This window comes from Rana temporaria, chromosome 6, assembly GCF_905171775.1.
Source record: "Rana temporaria chromosome 6, aRanTem1.1, whole genome shotgun sequence".
Taxonomy (NCBI): domain Eukaryota; kingdom Metazoa; phylum Chordata; class Amphibia; order Anura; family Ranidae; genus Rana; species Rana temporaria.
This window is the reverse complement of record NC_053494.1, coordinates 77,265,806-77,289,097: the sequence shown is the minus strand read 5'-3', so window position 1 is coordinate 77,289,097 and position 23,292 is coordinate 77,265,806. Positions and strand designations below refer to the sequence as shown.

General features: G+C 46.7%; 1 protein-coding gene across 13 annotated transcripts in view; it reads right to left on the bottom strand.

The window, feature by feature from the left end:
* CLEC16A (C-type lectin domain containing 16A) overlaps positions 1-23,292 on the bottom strand; it is a 1,403,906-nt gene that overhangs the window by 1,114,782 nt on the left and 265,832 nt on the right. For 11 of the 13 annotated variants that reach the window (XM_040358542.1, XM_040358539.1, XM_040358533.1 and 8 more), the window contains one exon: positions 14,272-14,277. The exons of the other annotated variants lie outside the window; for them this stretch is intronic. In XM_040358542.1, coding sequence (XP_040214476.1) covers positions 14,272-14,277 — 6 coding nt within the window. The remainder of the gene's footprint in view (positions 1-14,271; positions 14,278-23,292) is intronic. 13 annotated transcript variants of the gene reach the window in all.

Sequence of the window (23,292 nt, the reverse complement as noted above, 5' to 3'; positions counted from 1 at the left end):
ATTTCGTTTTGAGGATCAGGCGCAAAAATATGTGCGGCGCAAATTTCAATTACGCCGCGCAACTCGAGATACGTCGGCGTAAGTCCTTTGTGAATCTGGCCCACTACTCCTAGTGAAAACGACATCAGCCTAGACCTAGAGAAAACAGAACCGATCCCTCCTGTTAGCCCCAAACAAAATTCCCAAAACTGAACATGAACTGAAACCTAAATCCCTTTATCCTGGGGAGGAGTTAGAGAGACTCAGAAAAGGGGATTGAGAGATTCCTTATCCTTTATGAACGGAAGGTGAGTCTCCTGTAATAGCAGTGAGGGCAGTGACAGCAGGAGACCAACGCCCATATGTACCTGTCACTGTATGGTGGGGGAAGTCATATGTAATGGCTTTAGTTCACACCAGAGCTGAAGTAACACTTTTGCAAGGAAATTCTTCCCTTCACAGAGGAGAATTGATTTATGTAGAAGATTTGGGAGGGCAAACCATACCAGCACTTAGGATATGGGTGAAATTGGCTATTGGCAAGGGATCAGGATTCATGACAAATGTTTTGGTATCAGAGTTACCCGAAAATATTCTTGAGATGAATGTACTTCAAGGTCAGTGAATTCAGACTGAAAAGGGTACATTCACATTTGGGTATCCTGATAAAGTGTATCTGGTTAGGGCGTTGAAGGCTGTGGTCAGAGGTCATGCGAAATGGACCCCTGTCTACAGTCCTCCACCAGAGAAGCCAGTCTGTCCCAAGCAGTACAGACTTTCTGGAGGCCATAAAGGATTTAGGGAGACTATTCAAGAACTATTGAGAGTAGGGATCCTTAGACCTGCTGCAAGTCCTTTCTCGTCTCCAGTGTTCCCAGTAAAGAAACCTGATAGGATATGTGGATTACAGTGGTCTAAACCAAGTGGCACCCCCATTGAATTCAGCTGTACCGAATATGATCTCAATTGTTGAGAAAATTGCTAAAGAGGCAGGTTTATATCATGCGGTGATAGACCTGGCTAATGATTTATTTTCAATTTTAATAGACCCAGGGTGTCAAGACCAGTTTGCTATGGTGTGGGACAGCCACCAGTACACTTTCACTGTCCTTCCGCAAGGCTATCTTCATTCTCCGATTTGTCATGGACTGATTGCCCGAGATTTAAGTACCCTGAATTTGAAAGTCACTGTGTTTCACTACATTGATGACATCATGATCTCTGGGACAAAAGATGTAACTGAAGCACTGCACCTGTTGATACAGCACTTGGAGAACAGAGGGTGGGCTATCAGAGATAAAGTCCAAGGACCTGCCACAGAGGTGAAAGTCCTAGGAATGATGTGGACTGGGCATGATCTTGGAGTCTGTGGCAGCCAAATGAAAAGAAAGGATTAGGAGCAATACCCATTGGATTTTGGACCAAGCAACTGACAGGTGCACAGAAGAGATACACACCCCTAGAGAAGTACCTGTTTGGGGGCTACACAGCACTTCAACCTGCAGAGACCATTACAGGAAAGGACACAGGCACCATCCATACTGCACTGCCAATAGCAGGATGGGTGAGAGATAATGGACTGACCACTAGGGCAGCTGTAGCCCAGAACCAGACACTGATGAAATGGAAGTGGTACCTTCAAGAAAGATGGGGTATTGCAGCTGGGGATGTTAGAGACATTTCATAACAGTTGGCAGGGCTTGTTGCTTTTACCAGCACCCAGCCAGAAGAAGAAATTCCTGTGCTACAGTCACCTCCCATTCAAGAGGCTCCACCCTTTGAGTCTCTCTCAGAAAACATGAAGGAGGCAGCGTGGTTTACCGATGGTTCAGACACAGTCGCCTGGTCTGGGCGTAAATGGACAGCAGAAACCTACAACCCAAGTACAGATACATTCCTGCAGGAGACTGGAATTGGAAAGTCCAGTCAGTATGCAGATCTGAAAGCTGTAGTGATGACTCTTCAGGAGGATCCTTCTTCCCTTGTTTCTATCTATACCAGGGGTACTGAATTAAAATTCAGGTCCGTTTGCCAAAATTTTCTTTGGGCCGAGGTCCGAATCTTAAGTCTGTGCTATGACCCAAAAAGATTGTAGTCACTGTATGTCTATCAGAATATGAGAAATGTACATTTTCCTTAGCATTTCAACAATCTTTATTGTCAAGTTTCAGTTACAACATTTAACATGTGGACAGTTGGAACTAGGATAGCTTTACATTTGCTCTCGTCTTTGTATGGAAAACAAACAACTATTTTTAATAAAAACAATATTGAAATCAATAACTCTTTAATAAAACATAAAACGCACCTCCATTTTTCAAGTAAAAGAAATTAGCACCTTCTGACTTAAAAAACTAAAGATGTCAATTTGAAAAAATGCACAAATTATCAGTTTTATTTCATTTTTTTTACCATGCAAAAACATTCCCTGTCTAGTGAGAAAAAATTGAATTTTTTAATACAGCTTACCTGTAAAATCCTTTTCTAGGGGGAAACATCACAGGACACAGAGCCTTAATTAATTGATGGGTTATGTAGTCACCACAGGTGATTGGACACTGGCAAATCCAATTAAAATTGAGTTCCTCCCATATATACTGTAACCCCTCCCAAATGGAGAGTACCTCAGTTTTGTAGCAAGGCAATAAGTGTTCCACGTTAACTCCGAAGAGGGACGGGAGCTCTGTGTCCCGTGATGTATTCCCAAGAAAAGGATTTTACAAGTAAGCTGTATTAAAAAATCCTATTTTCGGGGGGGCGTGTCCGGAAGGCAGAGAGACGTGTGAGACTTCAGCTCTGTCTTCCGAGTGGCATCCTGCAGGCATCCTATATCCGATTTGCACCAGACCAACTTCTAAATACTCCCCACGGTAGTGGGAACATTCCAGGCTGGCATCCATGGTGAAATACGGGCCACCCGCACCAGTATCTACGGCGGAACAGCTGGCCCGATTCAGATGGCAAGATGGCTCCAGGACACAGGCAGAGCAGCATGGCATGCTGCTGCAGCCACCCATCTCCACTCCTCACAAGAAATCACAGGCTCTGGTGAGTGAATCTGCCCCTGCTCCCCACTGTGCACAGTCAGACCCCCTGCAGTCTCAGGACTCTCCCATAGACAGTGAGGATGGCTCAGACCCCGATTCCCCTCCTGCTGAGCCCATCATGGCCTCCATCATGCATGCTATACAGGACTGCAAAGCCTCCCTCACTGCACAGATTGCATCAGTCTGCATGGACTTTTCTCTCCTGAAGCAAGATGTGTAAAATTTAAGGGACCGAGCTGGGTGCGGGTACAGCGTGGCCAGAGAGCCACGCTGTACCCGCACCAGCCAGAGAGGGAGTCACGCTGTACCCGCACCACCAGAGAGCCACGCTGTACCCGCACCAGCCAGAGAGGGAGTCACGCTGTACCCGCACCACCAGAGAGCCCAGCTGTACCCACACTACCAGATAGGGAGCCCCGCTGTACTCCCACGACCTGAGAGGGAGAAAGACCGAGCCGCTGCCAGGGTACAGGCACGCTACACTACTGACTAGTCACCCCAGGTAACCCAGAGTGAGCGAATGTCCAGCCAGAGGGATCACTGTTGCGATTTCACCAGGTCTGGTAAGAGGGCCTGTTGGCCATTATCCATTACTGTTCCTAGGGACTGAGTCATTAGGAAGTGTCTAACCTGATATCCTCCCATCTATGCTGGGGGCAATTGCAGAAAATGACACCAAATGCTGGGAGTTTTTAGTGCGGAAACTGACACCAGTGCCGAGGGTCATTATTATGTACATTGGTACAGATGTTGAAGTTTTTATTCTAGAAATCTGTACCGATGTGGGGGGTTATTGTTGTTGCTACTGACACCAATGCTGGCAATTTTTATTGCGGAAACTGACAGCAAAGCTGGAGATTGTTATTGCAGAAACTGGCACTGATCCTGGGGGTTGTTATTTCCTTGGGGGGGGGGGGGGGCCTCCATTTTTTATGATATTGTTATTCAAAGTTGCTAGTTGCTTGATAGTTGCATCAGGTTTCTCAAACCTTTCCATGCCCCCCCCCCCCCTGAAAAAAGTTCAGTGGACGCCCATGACTCTAGGTCCTTGGTTTCCAAATGAAATGCAAAATTAGCTCTCATCAGAAAAAGAGGCAATGAGTAACTTCCTGAGGGGGTTAACAATATGTTCAGGGCGTGCAATTTGTAATATTTAATTTTAAGATTTGATAACTCAAAGTGTTTTATGTCGTTCAATAGGTTAGGTAAGGACAACTAAGGAGTTTGTAATGAAAGCAAGATATCATCAGCAAACACCGCTAACTTAAACTCTCTGTGCTCAATAGAGATTCCCTTGATATTTGTGTTGGTTCGTAATCTATTCAGGAGGGGTTCTAAAGTCAAGACAAAATCAAGGGAGATAGAGGGCAGCATTGACATATACCATTGCTTATAGAAAAAGGCGTTTGACAGGAGGCCATTAGCCTTCCCCCTTGCCGGGATTAGTATAGAGGGCGTTGATGTGTGCAAGCATGCGGGGTAGGAGGCCTATGCCTTTCAATACTTCCCGCATATAATCCCATGCCACCCTGTCAAACGCCTTCTCAGCATCGAGGGAAAGGAGAAATCCCCTAGTCTCCGACGAGGTGAGCCACTGGTGTAAACTTAAAGTGCGTATGGTATTGTCCCTGGCCTCCCTACCCGGTATTAAGGCCACTTGATCACATAATAGGAGTCCAGGGAACAGGGGAAGCAGCCTATTTGCTAACATCTTTGCATAGATTTTTACATCCACATTAAGCAGGGAGATCGGCCTATAGTAGGAGACTTTGTTAGGGATCTTTGCCTTCTTCCGGGATAACTGCTATGTGTGTTTCTAATAATCTGCCTAAGGAAGTGTGAGGGCTCGATAGTGAATTAAATGTTTGTAGCATGTTGAGTGCAAGTTCGTCCTAAAAACCTAGTATACTAAAGGGAGGCCATCGGGTCCTGGGCTTTTACCCACTTTAATTTGTTTAATTGGCAAAGTGAAGTTCCTTCATGGAAAATGGGCTTTCCATAGCTTCTGCCTGCTGGGAAGTGATAGGTTTAGGGCAATAATGAGCTAGGAAGTGTTATTTGGGAGGATAAGTTGGCTGTATTGGTCAATTCTCGCTTCTCTTGCGCTAGGTCATAGAGTTTCGAATATAATTTTTCAAAATGTTTGGCCATTTGTTCATTCTTAGAAAGGAGTGTACCGTGGTTATCTCGAATATGATGAATCCTAGACAAGGTCTTAGCTGCCTGTATCGTGCACGCGAACAGTCTTAAACTTTTGTTACCGTGAAGACCAGGTCTGTTTTTCTTTAGCCCAGGTAAGACGCTTCTGACCTTGTTTGTTATTCAGAAGTGGCTTGAGAAGAGGAATACGACATTTGAAGCCCATGTCCAGGATCTGTCTGTGTGTGATGGCTCTTGATGCACCGACTCCAGCCTCAGTCCACTTCTTGTGAAAGTCCACAACACTTTTGAATGGCCTTTTCCTGATAATCCTCTCCAGGCTATGGTCATGTGCACCTTTTTCTTCCACACTTTTCCCTTCCACATAACTTTCTATTAATGTGCTTTGATACAGCACATTGGGAACATCTAACGTCTTTTGCAATTACCTTTTGAGGATTTCCCTCCTTTCCCTATGGATGGTGTCGATGATGGTTTTCTGCACAACTGTTAGGTCAGCAGTCTTTCCCATGAATGTGATTTCTACTGAACCAGACTGAGAGACCATTTAAAGGCTCAGGAACCCGTTGCATGTGTTATGGCTTAATTAGCTGATTAGAGTGGGAGACTTAGAAAATTAGAATATTGTGAAAAGGTACAATATTCTAGGCTCAGAGATTGTGGATTTGGGGTTTTCATGAGCTGTAAGCCATAATCATCACAATTATGACAAATCACGGCTTGAACTATCTTGCTTTTAATGTAATGAGTCTATCTCATATATTAGTTTAACCTTTTAAGTTGCATTAGTGAAATAAATGAACTTTTGCACAATATTGAAATTTTTTGAGTTTCACCTGTAATGTATATGCAACCATATTTTTCCTTCAATAAAAATATTTTGTTGAAAAAAAAATCTTCATACATGCACAGCTGCATTAATTTGTGTCTAAAACTCACCAATCTAAATTAACCCCTCAAGAAACTGGTACATTTTGCCTAGAACTCATTCCCACAGGCACAGAGCCCCATACAGCATGAGAAGCCACAGGATTATCTTTTTTGGACTAGTATGGAGCTACATGCAGGCAGCTTACATAGGTGAATAGAGACACAGTGGTTTTATGGACTTGCATAGGCCAAGTTTGACAGGAAAAAGTGTATGGCATCTCTATTCACTTATATAGGCTGCATGCACACAGTTTGAAGTTAGTCAAAAAAGATAAACAACTCTTTCTGCTGTAAGGGGACGCTACGTCCCTTTGAATGAGCCCTTAGAAGCACTGAAGAATTTGCATAAAGTCCCAAGTTTCCTTGATAAGAGCTTTACGCTGTATATTTATATATAACCCTGAGCAGCATCTGGATTGTGTATCAGGAAAGTCTTCATAGACATCCAGAAGGAACATTTCCTGACACACACATACAGAGTGGAAGACCTTTAAAGCTGATTGAAAGACCGGGAGGTGTAGCCCCCCCCCCCCCCCCCCCACAAAAAAAAAAAGTCAGCAGCTACAAATACTGCAGCTGCTGACTTAATATATGGACACTTACCTGTCCAGGGAGCCCACGATGTCGGCACCACAGCCGATCGACTGTCAGGTGCAGCCATTGCCATTCCTGGTAAAGGAACCCGGCAGTGAAGACTTTCGACTTCACAGCTGGCTCCCTATTGCGCATGTTCAAAGCGCACTGCGCTTTTCAATTGGCCCAGTGGCGGAGGGCCAAACGTCCGACAGACGCCACCCTGTCCAGAAGTGGGGAACGGTACCTGTCAAGCAGGTACCCATTCCCCCTCCCTCCTGAAAGGTGCCAAACGAAGGAGACGGATAAGCAGAAGTTCCCCTTTTGAGTGGAACTCGCTGCTTTAACCACTTAAGCCCCGGACCTTTAGGCAGCTAAATGCCCAGGCCAGGGCTTTAACAGACAATTGCGCGGTCGTGCGACGTGGCTCCCAAACAAAATTTACGTCCTTTTTTTCCCCACAAATAGAGCTTTCTTTTGGTGGTATTTGATTACCTCTGTGGTTTTTATTTTTTGCGCTATAAACAAAAATAGAGTGACAATTTTGAAAAAAAATCAATATTTTTTACTTCTTGCTATAATAAATATCCCCCAAAAACATATCATTTTTTTTCCCTCAGTTTAGGCCGATACGTATTCTTCTACCTATTTTTAGCATTAAAAAAAACGCAATAAGCGTTCATCGGTTGGTTTGCGCAAAATTTATAGCGTTTACAAAATAGGGGAGTTTTATTGCATTTTTTTTTTTTACTACTAATGGCGGCGATCAGCGATTTTTTTCATGACTGCGACATTATGGCGGACACTTCGGACAATTTTGACACATTTTTGGGACCATTGTCATTTTCAAAAGCAAAAAATGCATTTAAATTGCATTGTTTATTGTGAAAATGACAGTTGCAGTTTGGGAGTTAACCACAGGGGGCGCTGAAGGAGTTATGCTTCACCTAGTGTGTGTTTACAACTGTAGGGGGGTGTGGCTGTAGGTCTGACGTAATCGATCATGTCTCCCTATAAAAGGGATGGCGCGATCGATGCAGCCGCCACAGTGAAGCACGGGGAAGCCGTGTTTACATACGGCTCTCCCCGTTCTTCAGCTCCGGGGAGCGCTCGCTCCGGGGCGGCTAGAAACGAATAGCCGCGCCCTCGTCCCGGATCGCTCCCTGAGGCTTAGCGACCGCCGCATGTACCGGGGGGGGGGGTCCCGATTAGACCCCCGACCCGCGGAAAGGCAGCGACGTCGTTCTGCCTGCCCGTGCCATTTTGCCGACGTATATGTACAAGCGGCGATCGTTAAGCGGTTAAAGGATAAGTTCACCCTCTGAAACATATTACATGTTCTACCGGCTTTTAGGGTGGAACATGTAACATGTTCCCAATCCTGTAGCTGCTCCCCGATCCTTGCACTCCATGTGACTGCAGGCCAGGGATCTTCTTCCCGTACCTGCTGTAATCATTTGAAAACAGTGTGGCCGTGCAGGGCTCCGTATACACGGCTACATCATTCATTAACAGTGTTCTGTGAAAGAATTAACTAAAAATGCCGACAGCCTTTGCGGCTGTCTGCTTGTAGTTCTAAATGGACTACCAGGGCACTGTTGAGCGCTCATAGTAGCTCATTGATTTTTTTCCTGTAGTTGTTAACTGCCTGCCCATATGATGTATGAGCAGACAGCACCCACAATTGCCAGTGCAATACTTTCCAGGCTCCTACAAAAAATAAATAACTAACTAATGCACATTTTTTTTACTTAAAAAAATTTATAAAAAATATGCAATTTTTTTCTTCAAGTGAACTTATCCTTTAAAGGGGTTGTAAAGGTAATTTTTTTTTTCCTAAATAGCTTCCTTTACCATAGTGCAGTCCTCCTTCACTTACCTCATCCTTCGATTTTGCTTTTAAATGTCCTTATTTCTTCTGAGAAATCCTCACTTCCTGTTCTTCTGTCTAACTCCACACAGTAATGCAAGGCTTTCTCCCTGGTGTGGAGTGTCATGCTCGCCCCCTCGAACTACAGGAGAGTCAGGACACTCTCTACTTTGTAGATAGAAAAAGGAGCTGTGTGTTAGTGGGCGTCCTGACTCTCCTGTAGTCCAAGGAAGGGGGCGAGCACAACACTCCACACCAGGGAGAAAGCCTATGTGGAGTTACAGACAGAAGAACGGGAAGTGAGGATTTCTCAGAAGAAATAGGATTTTTGTACTCACCGTAAAATCCATTTCTCTGAGTTCATGGATGGACACAGCAGCAATTGACCTTAGGGGTATTATCCTCCCTTTTAGGAGATTGACTAGGCAGAAAAACAGCATGTTACGTGTTAAAACACTCCACACAGCATTGTACCTCCCAGGGGGCGTTTCCCCTGGGTACATCCCTCATTCTCTGTTCTGCAGCCTCAGTTCGTAAACAAGCAGTACAAACAAAAGGAGGGGTGGGTGCTGTGTCCGTCCATGAACTCAGAGAAATGGATTTTACGGCGAGTACAAAAATCCTATTTTCTCTTCCGTACATGGACGGACACAGCAGCAATTGAACTTAGGGACGTCACCAAGCAGTGTCAAAAATCCAGGGGTGGGAAGACACAGCAAACCAACTTCACCCCAAACAAACAAACCAGAGGTCCTCGACGGAGGAACTTCAACCTTAAACAGCCGCCTGCAAAACCTTGCGGCCAAAGGAGGCATCGGAAAATGTACTCACATCCACCTTGTAAAACTTTGAGAAGGTGTGGACTGACGACCAGGTCGCTGCCTTACACGCCTGTAAAACAGATGCTTGATGGCGGAAAGCCCAAGAGCCACCAATGGCCCTGGTCGAATGCGCCGTAACCGGGAAGGGGGGCTCCCGCCCCTTTAGGGCATAGGCCTGAAGCACGACCTGCCTGATCAACCTAGAAATGGTGGCCGACGAGACCGCCAGAACCTTCTTAAGACCAGTCACCGACACGAACAGTGAATCCGACCTCCAAAACAGAGCCGTAGCAGACAGGTACACCCGTAGGGCTCAAACCACGTCCAAGGAATGCAACGCAGCCTCTTTTGGGTTCGCCGGCCGAGGACACAAGGATGGAAGAACAATGTCCTCATTAATGTGAAAGGCCGAAACAACCTTAGGAAGGAATGACGGCTGCGGCCGCAGCACCACCTTATCCCTGTGGATGACCAAGTAAGGGGCCTTGCAAGACAAGGCCGCTAATTCAGAAACCCGTCTGACCGATGTTATTGCCACCAGAAAAACCACCTTCTGGGAAAGAGTCAATAAAGGGATTTCCCTAATGTCCTCAAACGAAGACTGTTGAAGCACCGAGAGGACTAAATTCAAGTCCCATGGAGGCAGTGGAGGACGCACAGGAGGGGCCACATGTCGAACCCCCTGTGCAAACGTACGCACCAGAGAGTGCGCCGCCAACGGTCGCTGAAAGAAAACAGCCAAGGCAGAAATCTGACCCTTAATCGTACTTAAGGCAAGAGCCTGATCCACTCCACGCTGTAAGAACAGCAGAATCCGGGACATCACGCATGTACGGGGGTGCCAATTCATCTCCTCACACAGACATGCAAGCCTTCCACATACGATGGTAAATCTTCCGGGAAGTAGACTTCCGCGCCCGCAGCATGGTAGAGATCACCGCGTCCGACAGGTCTTGATCCTTCAGCACCTGGCTTTCAATAGCCATGCCGTTAAAGCCAACGACTGTAAAGCAGGATGAAAGATAGGACCCTGCGACAGAAGATCCTCTCGCAGAGGCAGGCGCCAAGGAACGTCTGCCACCAGACGCACCAGATCTGCGTATCAGGGACGGCGAGGCCAATCTGGAGCGATTAGGATTGTTGGTATCCTCTCGGCTCCCACTCTGCGCAGCAGACGAGGAAGAAGCTTCAGAGGGAAGGCGTAGATTAGGCGATAGTGACCCCACGGCGCCACCAACGCGTCCGCCCACGGGTCCCTTGACCTGGACACGAACCGTGACACCTTCCGATTGAGACGGGACGCCAAAAGATCCATGTCTGGAGTGCCCCATTTCAGACACAGACTCTGAAACACATCCGGGTGTAGTGACCATTCTCCTTGGTCTAGTGTTTGGCGACTTAGGTAGCCGGCCTGCCAGTTCTGTACCCCCGGAATGTACACAGCCGAAAGAGCCGGAACGTTCTTTTCGGCCCACCGGAGGATGTGAGCGACTTCCGCCGCTGCAGCCGAGCTCCTTGTGCCCCCTTGATGATTGACATACGCCACAGCCGTGGCGTTGTCCGACTAGATCCTGACCGGGCGGCCCTGCAGTCTCAGATACCACTTGGAGAGGCACAGCCTGATCGCCCGGAGCTCCAGGACATTGATCGACAGACGGGACTCTTCCCGAGTCCAGCGCCCCTGGGCTGACTGAACACCCTAGACACCCCCAGCCGGAGAGACTGGCATCCGTCCAATGGTACGGCAGAAAATGATTTCCCGGCCCGAAGTACCGGAGATGTCAGCCACCACACTAGGGAGGACCCGACCAGGCGACTCACCCGGACTTGGTAATCCAAAGACGAAGGGAGCTTGTCCCAATGCGACAGAATTTCTCTCTGTAACACACGTGTGGAATTGAGCATACGGAGCCAACCGCTGCACCGCAGATTGCAGGGTCTGTAGTTTATCCGTGGGATAGAAAACTCTTGCCTCCGAGGAATCCAGGACCAACCCCAGGTATTCCAGATGCTTAGACGGTACCAACACTGACTTCTGGACATTTAGCAGCCAACCGAATTCCCAGAGGGTTTTGCAGGTGATAAGACACATCCACCTCTAACTCTGAGCTTGAAGAAGCTCTCAGAAGATCTTCCAGGTATCCCACAATAGCGATCCCGCGCTGCCTCAGCAGGGCCAGAAACGGAGCGAGCACCTTGGTGAAAACCCTTGGCGCCAAAGCCAGGCCGAAAGGGAGGGCCACAAATTGGAAGTGGTCCTCCCCGACTGCAAAGCACAGGAATTTCTGGTGCTTTGTGCATATGGAGATATGCAAGTACGCGTCCTTGATATCCAAGGACGCCAGAAAATCCCCCTGATGGAGTGCCACCACTACAGAGCGAACCGACTCCATCCTGAACTTTTGCACTTTGACCAAACAGTTGAGGGCCTTGAGATCCAGGATTGGACGGACCCCTTCCTTCTTGGGGACTACAAACAGATTGGAGTAAAAGCCCTGAAACCGTTCCAGTAAAGGAACCGGCACGATCACCCCCCTGACCAGCAAATTCTGAACAGCCTTAAACAGGGCCTCCCGACGACCCGGAGGTTGGAAAGAAAAAATATGTTTGGCGGACAAGAGAGAAACTATCTTGTACCCCGAGGAAACTACTTTGCAAACCCAGCGGTCGGAAAAAAGAAACCTCCACCAAGCCACGAATTCGCGAAGCCGGCCCCCCACCTGAGAGACGGACGGGGCAGACCTTGATGCGGAAGCAGGCTTTTTTTTCTGCAGGCTTGTTGGGCTTGCGGAACCAGGGGCGCTTCTGCCCTTCAGCGGGTGCCTTAGCGCCCTGGGAACGTTTACCTGCCACACCGGGTGGACTAAAAAAAACCTTGGGGCGGTAAAGGAGGGCCCCTGCCTACGGCGAGGCTCCTTACCTTTACCCGATTGTGGGAGCAGAGTGCTCTTAGCTCCCGTGGCATCTTTTATGATGTCATCCAGAGACGCCCCAAAAAGCGGTTCACCCTTAAAAGGGCAAGTCCACCAAGGCCTTTTTTGAAGACTGGTCCACAGACCAACACTTCAGCCAGACAAGGCGGCGCAACACTACCGCGTAGACCGAGGCCCTGGAGAGCAAGGGAAGAGTAACCAGGGCCGACTCACAGACAAATTTTAGGCCCTGCACCAACTGGTCGGCCAGTGCCACACAGTCCGCAGGGGCATTATGCTCCTCCAACTCCTGAAGCAACAACTTTGTCCGTTCGGTAAGTGTCTGACACTAGAGCCCCGGCCAAGACCGGTCTCGCCACCGACCCCACCACCGTGAACATGGAGCAGGCCACAGCCTCAGCTCTCCAATCTACGGGGTCCTTGAAAGCGGGAGCCCCCTCCACAGGTAACGTGGTCGCCTTGTTCAGCCTGGACACAGGGGGGTCCACTGACGGAAGAGAGGTCTACGACTTCAGGAAGTCCTCCTCAAAAGGATAACGGACCGCAAAGCATTTCAGAACAGAAAAAAACTTTTTGCGGCCGATCCCATTCCTTGTACAATTTTTTTTGAGTATCCCGCACCGCAGTGATTAGAGCTCCCACTAGCACTATATCATGCGCTGACCCTGAAGCAGAGTCATCCTCACTGTCTGTGTGGACTAGGCCTCCATCCTCTGACACCACGGAACCAGGGCCTGATTCAGTGTCATAGGCATCCCCAGAAGAAGGCGGGGGAGCGCCGCTTCAATCCTGGCAACAAACGTCTCAAGGACTGCCGTCATAGCATCCACAGAGGCCGCAGGAACACGGGCACTAAGGGTCAACTCCGGCATTTGTCTGGGGGAGAAGCATCCGGTTCGGACGCAATGCGGACCCACCCAATAGCCGCCCTTGGACTGCAAGGCAAGATCCACAGGCCACCCCTCCCGGCCGCAGCAGAGAACAGGAGAACACCCAGAGGACTCACCACCCGACCAGGCCTGGACTGCTGCTGTCTGCCCCAGAGCGCTGTCCGTGCTGTGCTGTCCCTCTAGGAAGTGTGCTGGAGCCGTACACAACGATTTTCTAGCCACTAGAGGCAAAAACCCATCCTGCGAACACCAGCTGGAGGCATCCCGGACAGAACCAACATTCGCGCAGTTACGTCATGGCTGTCGGCCCAGCACACTGTGACACGAACATAGAGCCCGGTCATATGTGTGCCCTGGAGCGTATAGCTCACCGGCCACCCCTGGAGCAACGGGGCATGTCGTGGACGGCCCAGCACATAGCTTAAGGCCGGCACACGCTCGATGGCCGAATTTGGGGGGGGGGGGACTACAAGGATCGAGGATCCAGCCTGTCACCCAGTCGGCAGTTGATTGTAGATCGCAGGATCCAAAAATGCAGGAAAAACAAAAGGTAAAGCAAGAAAATCGCAAAAAAACTAATCTCCAGAGCACATGGGCACAGAGGAGCCATGTCATCTCCTTGTTAGGCAGAAAAAAAACTGAGGCTGCAGAACAGAGAATGGGGGATGTACCCGGGGGAAACCCCCCTGGGAGGTACTATGCTGTGTGGAGTGTTTAACACTTAACATGCTGTTTTTCTGCCTAGTCAATCTCCTAAATGGGAGGAGAATACCCCTAAGGTCAATTGCTGCTGTGTCCGTCCATGAACGGATGAATTACATTTAAAAGCAAAATCGAAGGATGAGGTAAGTGGAGGAGTGCACTAAGGTAAAGGAAGCCATTTAGGAAAAAAATTGTACCTTTACAACCCGTTTAAGATACTGCATGATCCTAGTAAACACAGTTGGATTCATCCTCCAGTGAAATGTTTTGCTAGATTCTTGCATTCAACTAATTTAATGCATGCACAGTAAAAGGCAATCAAAAGGCATGCACAAAAATCAATGATAAAATGTCCAGTAAACTTACATGATACTGCATTGGGGCACACAGGAATCGGCATTGAAGAAACAGCAAGAAATAAAAAAAGAAACAAAAAATAGGCAATATGATCAGAAACTGGGAATATGAGACATCCTTACAAACTAGGAATTATATTTAAAATATTGACTGACAAAATTGTCTCCATCTATAAGGTGGAAGAAGCAAGAGCCACTGCATCTGACCTCACAAACTTTATAGCTATTTGATCCACTCAGGCAATTTTTTGTCCTCCAACACATATAAATTCATAGCAGTTTTTCAATTAGGTACTTTACAAAATGTTCCCCTTTTGTATCCACCAAGTTCTTTATCCAACTAGTGAACTCATGAACTGTTAGGAGGCCCACTGGTGCAGCAGCTCCTGTCCTTTTCACATTCTACCTCTATATACTCATCCAGCAGCAGCCCCACCACCACATTACCTGTCCCATTCAGTCAATGATTACACTCTGTTTTTTCCCCTATTCCTCTCTGGCTCCTGCCTTTAATCACCTAATGCTCACCCAGGACAAAGTTTACCAGAACATTTTCAAATCTCATTTTCAATTATCTACAAGCTGTTTCTTATCTGAGTAGAACTGTTGGCAACTCTGTGGTAAAAAAATCTGACCACTATTCCGTTTCAGTTGATTGATACATACATACATACATACAGTACATACAAGCACTTTACTATGAAGACAATTGTTTGCATGTTCAGAGGGAGGAGGGCAATAGACTTCCAAGAGGTGAAGAAATTGTAGTAGTTATTGCTAGTATAATGCTGCTCCCTAGTGGTTGATGTATTAAGATTACAGGGAACATGAGGAACGTTTTAAAGCATAGTTACAGTAGAGCTGCATGATTCTGGATAAAATAAGGATCACAATTTTTGTGCTTCGAATAAAGATCACGATGTTCTCACAATTCTTGGCGCAACATATTTCACATTATACAAAAAATAAACTTTACAGTTTATTTATTTTTTTTTCCAATTCATTGAAGTGTATTTTTTCCCCAAAAACTGCTTTTGAAAGAGCGTTGGGCAAATATAGTGTGGCAAAAAATATTGCAACGACCATTTTATTCTCTAGGGCAGTGGTTCTCAACCTTTCTAGTGCCATGACCCCTTAATAAAATTTCCCAAGTTGTGGGGACCCCTAACAGTAAAATTATTTTAATACAAAAATAAAAAAAACTGCGCCAATGAAAAGAACCAGCATGAGTGCCAGTACTTAGAAAGAACAAAGTCTATAAGCCCCCAAAAAATAATAGGGGTATGAAAAAATGAAGTCCCAAATGTGCAAAGAAGATCTCAGCAGAACCCACAGACAGGATAAACACAGCACCACCGTTAAAATGACTTCTTGTGAGGAAACCACCAACTAATGGAAAGCCGCTTACCGCAACAACCAGGTTCGCAAGCCTATAGGTAAAAACTCCATCCACGGACTGAGACACCGGACCAACAGGGACTCCAAAGGGCAGATATCCTGGGTATGATCACTTGCTCATAAACAGGTCCTCGGTTCATGGGTATAAAGATAAATGGACCATAGTGTGATTCTGTAAAAAATGTAATAAAAGCAGAGACGAAAACCTGGGACGGCGCACACGGACGTCACCGCGCTGAACGTATGGAGGAAGGGCTCCTATAGTGCTGGCCGGCATTTGTATACATGCTTTTAAAACGCTACATGTTGCAAGTACGTTTTCGTCTTTGCTTTTATTACATTTTTTACGGAATCACACTATGGTCCGTTTATCTTTATACCCATGAACTGAGGACCTGTTTATCTATGAGCAAGTGATCATACCCAGGATATCTGCCCTTTGGAGTCCCTGTTGGTCCGGTATCTCAGTCCGTGGATGGAGTTTTTACCTATAGGCTTGCGAACCTGGTTGTTGCGGTAAGCGGCTTTCCATTAGGTGGTGGTTTCCTCACAAGAAGTCATTCTCACGGTGGTGCTGTTTTTATCCTGTCTGTGGGTTCTGCCGAGATCTACTTTGCACATTTGGGACTTCATTTTTTCATACCCCTATTATTTAAACATTTTTTGGGGGCTTATAGACTGTTCTTTCTAAGTACTGGCACTCATGCTGGTTCTTTTCATTGGCGCAGTTTTTATTTTTGTATTATGTTATTTGTGTTTATCGCATGTAATTGCTGCCTCTGATCTTTATTGATGCTAATTTTATTTGTTTAGCGCAGTTTTTTTTCCTTTAGTAAAATTATTTTGTAGCGTGGTTTGTCAGCACCCAAGACAAGACAAGTAATTTGCACCCCTAACCCACAGACATTTAGCACTCCGAGTCCCTTCCACTTGTACAATATTAAACCCCTTAAAGGTACATTTTAGGATGTACCACTCACTTTGTTCTCCTTTCTTTCCCTTTTATCTCTATCCTAATTGCTTTTCTTTTTTTTCCCATCCCTCTCTCTAGCTGTCTTTCTTGTTCTTTCTCTTATACTTTCTCTCACTTTTTCTTTGTTCCTCTCCCCTCCATGTAGTCTCTATTTGTATTCCTTCTCTTACTCCTTGGTGGGGGGAATAGGATGTGTAGCAGTGCTTGCGGGGAGTTGGGATCAGTGACCAACTTAGGTGCTCTTGATCAAGGTCATCTTCTGATCTGAGAACTGTAGTGGGGACTTTTAATGGCAACTATAATCACAGGTAGTATTACTCACTGCGTCTCGTAGCAGTGACACCTATGCCGAAATCAGGAGATAGGGTCTCCTCCATCCCACTTCACATTCCTAACCAGTCATCTGACCTCTAGTCTCTGCCCCCCAGCTATGATTAAGCACTAATTTATAGTGCGAAACGCGTCAGCTGTTTTACTCCCGTGTTGTGTGCTGTGACTTTTAGTGCACTTTTCCTTTTTAAAATAAAGACAACCATCAAGGTTTTTTTTGGAGTGCGGTTGTCCATATTTTCTTTTTCCATTTGTTGCCCCCCAGCCACGCCATGAACTGAATGGGTGGCTGCAAACAGGCTGAGTGGGCGGCCGCGGGCTCCAGGAACAGCCCAGCTGGGTGTCCGCAAACAGGCTGGGAGAGTGGTGCAGGCTTCAGGAACAGCCCAGGAATTGGTGACCCCTGGCAAATCATCATTCGGGGGGGGGGGTTATAAGCAGTGGTGACTGGTGTTTTTTTTGTGGGGAGGGGGCGGCAAAAACCACCAACCCTACCCCTCCTCCCTTCCGTCGGTCACCCGCACCCTTTTTTGAAGTCTATTAAAGCCTCTGGCTCTAGCAAAAAATACTGATTTTAACTTGTAAGCAACACATATCAGACAAAGGTTTAGTCTTAGTGGCTAAACTGACCTCATTTAGAGACCAGAGTACATTCCTTTGATCTAAAAGAATCAAAATTATAATTTTTTCTCATAATTTCTCAGCACAAAGCAAAGTTGTGATAAACTTTGCCGCTTTTTTTTTCTTTGACAGCTCTGAACACGCAACGGCTTTGCAGTTACATGAATCGTGGAAATGCTGGATTAAGATCGTGAGGGGGATTAAATTGAGATTGCAATTTAACAATTATTCGTGCAGCTCTACAGTACATAATTACATAGTCAGGTAGAAAAAAGCCACAAGTACATCTTGTTCAATAAAAAAATAGAAAACCTCCATATACACAATCTTAAACCTACAGTTAAGTCTATGCTGACTAACCTGTGCAAGAAAGATGTATATATGTATATAATAGAAGATGTATATATTTACCTATTCTCAGGCTGCTACCTATTCTCTGTCACGTAATCCATCTACCCTCCGAGAGATCACCTGACTGCATCAGAGTGGTCAGAAAATAGGCAAGTATATACAATGCATCTTTCTTAAGCTGGGTACACACAGTCCCAATATCAGCCAGTTCAGCAAGAACCGGCTGACATTCGGATCACATGTACAGCTGTCCTTCCAACAGAAGCTGGTCTAAGGACCAGCATACTATCCCGATTAGTGTGTTCTGGCAGGTGGGGAGCCCCCCAAAGGCACAGTGGGAGAGATTGCTACACAAACACTGCTTACTTTTTTGTTCAGCACGCTGGATTGAACAAAAAAATGGATAATTGAATGTACCAGGCATTACACAGGTTAGTCAACATAGGTGGTGGTGCAGGAGGTAGGGAGGGCATTTTTTTTTAATTAACGGTATAGCTTGGAATACCACTTTAAAATAAATACTTTCTAGCAAAAACTCTTCCACATGATCTTTTATTAAACTTTCAAGTATCTTTCAGAGAAAATTGAGTACTGTCCGTGATAGTTCTTGTGCAAATACACTAAACTCTCCTTATGCAGAAGGACTCTGCAGACGTACCAGCGAAAGGTTAAGTAACAACTTCATTCATAAACTGTATGGTAAAAGGGAAACAAACAATCAGGAAACAAATGCAGTTGGTGTTTGAAACCTCAACATCATTGGACCCTACAAGCATCAACCAAATTAAGAATGAAACTTGCCATGAACAGAAAGCAAAAAAAAACTCCAAAAGCTACACCAAGAGCAGACCTTTTGGATACAACCTAAAGAACACAAAAACACACACAACCTCTATAACTCCTGCTATCAGCAACTTGGAACCCAATCCAGAATCCCAAGGTATCCCTTGTGTGAATGCTGACCTGACAGAAAATGTGGATATAACAGAGGAACTCGGAATCATAAATTTGTCAAATGATAAACTTTCCACACCAGAAATAACAGTCCTTTCCAAAGGCCTCACATTCTGCCCAACCACCAAATTGGATAATTTACAGGTATGGTCAGATATGGAGGAATTCTTTAGGAGACTAAGGCTCAAAGAATATTTTCACTGTAATGAAAGGAATCCTAGGACATTAGGAGGTGACAAAAAGAAAAGCAACTTCACATCTTGACAGGGACGCAACCCCAAACTGCATACCTATATTGACAGCTTCAGGCTGCGTGTCACATCCCTGATATTCAACCAGCAAAAGAAAATATTATACAACCTTTCACCACTCGAGCGAAGGGCTGTACATTAGAGGTCGACCGATATATCGGTCGGCCGATATATCGGTCGGCCGATATATCGGCCGATATTTGACCGTTTTTAAGAGATCGGCATCGGCCGATTATTGTAAAAAAATCGTCCGATTTTCGGCTGCCACACTAAGTCCCGCTCCACCTCCAGCAGCACAAGAAATGAATCCCTCAGCCACGCTGCTGGTAGTCTGCGCGCCGGCCCCGCCCCCCCCCTTTACCTCGGCGGGCTGTAGCAGAAAGCAAACATGTCACAAGCCCGAGCAGCTGCAGTAGTTGTCTGTGCGGAGATCACACTTGTAATGCTTCCTGCATGCTGGGACGGTGGCGGGATTACTGAACATGGGCTCTAGGCTACAGCTCCAGCCGTAGCCTAGAGCCCATGTTCAGTAATCTCGCCACCGTCCCAGCATGCAGGAAGCTTTTGTGATCTCTTCGCACAGACTGCAGCTGCCGAGGTAGGGGGGCGGGGCCGGCGCGCAGGCTGAGGCTACCAGCAGCGTGGCTGAGGGATTCATTTCTCGTGCTGCTGGAGGCTGGCAGCCTGATACTGGGGTAATGTACAGTATTCATATTATCTATGATAGGTGCCTCGGCTCTCTAGTGATAGTACTCTACTCACGTGGGAGCTCACAGGTGTCATCCAATGGGCAGTGCTGGAGGGAACAGTGTGTACATGTCAGAGCACACCCCTCTCCTGTATACAAACTCATATACATACTCCTGTATACACACACATTTTATATATATCCATCCCCCACCCACGGCCAGCTCCATCCATCCATCCACCCCCCTCTACAAAGCATCTCGCACCCACGGCCAGCTCCATCCATCTCATCCTCCACAATGCATCCCCCACCCACGGCCAGCTCAATCCATCAACCCCCCTCTACAAAGCATCTACCCACCAACGGCCAGCTCCATCCATCCACCCCCCTCTACAAAGCATCTCCCACCCACGGCCAGCTCCATCCATCCACCCCCCTCTACAATGCATCTCCCACCCACGGCCAGCTCCATCCATCCACCCCCTCTACAAAGCATCTCCCACCCACGGCCAGCTCCATCCATCCACCCCCCTCTACAATGCATCTCCCACCCACGGCCAGCTCCATCCATCCACCCCCTCTACAAAGCATCTCCCACCCACGGCCAGCTCCATCCATCCACCCCCCTCTACAAAGCATCTCCCACCCACGGCCAGCTCCATCCATCCACCCCCTTCTACAAAGCATCTCCCACCCACGGCCAGCTCCATCCATCCACCCCCCTCTACAAAGCATCTCCCACCCACGGCCAGCTCCATCCATCCATCCCCCTCCACAACGCATCACCCACAGCCAGCTCCATCCATCCACCCCCCCTCCCTCCATAGCCAGCACCATCCATCCACCCCCCTCCATCCACAGCCAGCACCATCCATCTCTTCCCCTCCACAATGCATCCCCCACCCACGGCCAGCTCCATCCATCCATCCCCCTCCACAATGCATCCCCCACCCACGGCCAGCTCCATCAATCCACCCCCTTCCCTCCATCCACAGCCAGCACCATCCATCTCTTCCCCTCCACGGCCAGCAACATCCAGCCATCCCCCTCCACAACGCATCTCCCACCCACGGCCAGCACCATCCATCTATCCCCCTCCACAACGCATCCCCCACCCACGGCCAGCATCATCCATCCCCCTCCACAACACATCCACCGCCAGCAACATCCAGCCATCCCCCTCCACAATGCATCCCCCACGCACAGCCAGCACCATCTTTCCCCCTCCACAGCGCATCTCCCACCCACGCCCAGCACCATCCATCCTCCTCCACAATGCATCCCAATCCAAAAATCGGCCCAAAATATCGGCTGCAAAAATCGGCATCATATATCGGCCATCGGCTGCCCCGATTTCGAAATATCGGCATTGGCATCGGCCAGAGAAAAACCCATATCGGTCGACCTCTACTGTACATGATCTGTGCATCAATCAGACCATAACCATCAAACCAGCAGATAAAGGGGGTGCAGTCATTGTGATGGATACAGACAAATATGTACAAGAGGGCCCGAGGCAGCAGACAAATACTACTTACTACAAAAAAATGGATTATGATTGACCCAGGATTTTACTAAGCAATTAAAAGGTCTCATTACAACAACAATACCAAACCACCTACATTCAGAACTTTCAATGTGATTCCAGATAATCCAGAAATCGGAGACTTCTACATGCTGCCCAAGATTCACAAGCCAGGAAATCCAGGCAGACTCAAACAGGTATGAATACACTTACCGAACATATCTCAGGCCTTGTAGAAAACATATTAAAATCGTTAGTTTCTAGTTACTAGTTTCCTGCAAGACACTGCTGATTTTCTGAACAAGCTTAAAGCGGAGGTTCACACAAAAAGTGAACCTCTGCTCGCTTTTTGGATCCCTCCCCCCCTACGGTGTCACATTTGGCACCTTTCAGGGGGGAGGGGAGTGCAGATACCTGTCTGAGACAGGTATTTGCACCACTTCTGGGTTAAGATTCACACGTCGATATACAGAAAGCCGACTGATCGATGCAGCCATCGCCATAATTCCAGTTTTCACCCCCAACACACTAAACGAGCCATCATGCACAGCCAGGCCATCAGATACCACCGAATATGTTCAGACCCAGAAGACAGAGATAAACATCTCAGAACACAGGCAGACTCCTTACATAAGAAAGGTTACAAAGACAAAACCATCAACAACAGCATAAACACAGCCTTGAAAACCCGAAGAGAAAAGCTCCTCCAATACACAGAGAAAAAAAAACAAATAACCGAGTACCTTTAGTCACCACATACAACCCAACACTAGAAGGGATCAAAAAGATAATCAAAGATTGTAAACCCATTATAACAGAGGATGAAACTCTGAAAAAAATATTCCAACAACCCCCATTATTGGCTTTCAGACAACCACCCAACCTCAGACGTAAATTAATTAGCAGGAAATTTCACTCCGATTATGAAATCAAATAATGGAAGAAAACCCTGCAATAAAAAAAAACGCTGCAAACTGTGCAATCAGATTTATCCAAAAGTGTCACACACACAAATGAGACCTTCAATATCATGGGACCTTCAATATCATGGGATCTTACAGCTGTACCTCCAGTAATGTTGTGTACCTCATCCAGTGCAACAGGTGTAGCAAAGGATCTTATGTTGGTGAAACAGGACAGAAGTTGCCAGTGAGGATGAATTTGCACAGACATGCCATCAAGGAACATAAGGTAGACAGTTTCTGCACACCTGTGGGACATAATTTCTCACAACTGGACAACACTATAGAAGACGTCAATGTTTTAGTTCTTAAAGGGAATTTCAGAACTATCCAGGAAAGGAAAATGTTTGAACTAAGAATCAGGCTTCTTTTTGACACAAACAATGGCCTAAATTTAGATGTTGGTTTCCTTACCCATTATACTACAGTTTTATGAAAAAATTACCGGTATATGTTAGTGCAAATAAAAAAAGTATCACGGACAGTACTCAATTTTCTCTGTCACAATTGCACAAACACGGCTACAATCACCTCAAGTAAGTATCTTTCAGACTATAGAATTTAAACTAACTGGTTACTAGGTTAAGAATTTCATCCCTTTTTAAATATAAGGCACCACATTGGCCCTGTGCCAATTAAGACGTGCCATGCCAGTAATTAAACAGTCCCTAAAAACAATGGGTGCAAGCCAACAGGTCCTTGTGCTTTCACCTTTGTCCAAATGTTTCTGAACCATATCAGTTTTTAAACATTGGGGTTATCCTGTCAATACTATCCCCATTATGGACTGGAGCTCTCCTATTTTCCTTTGTATACACAGAGCTGAAGAAAGTATTCAATACATTTGCCTTCTTTTTGTCTCCAATCACCAACTTTTGTAACAAATGCCTTTTTTTCTATAGCGGTTCTTACATTTTTATTTTAAAGCAGCATTAACTCTTTTGTTGCCAGGTCCATACATCATACAGACCCAACAGC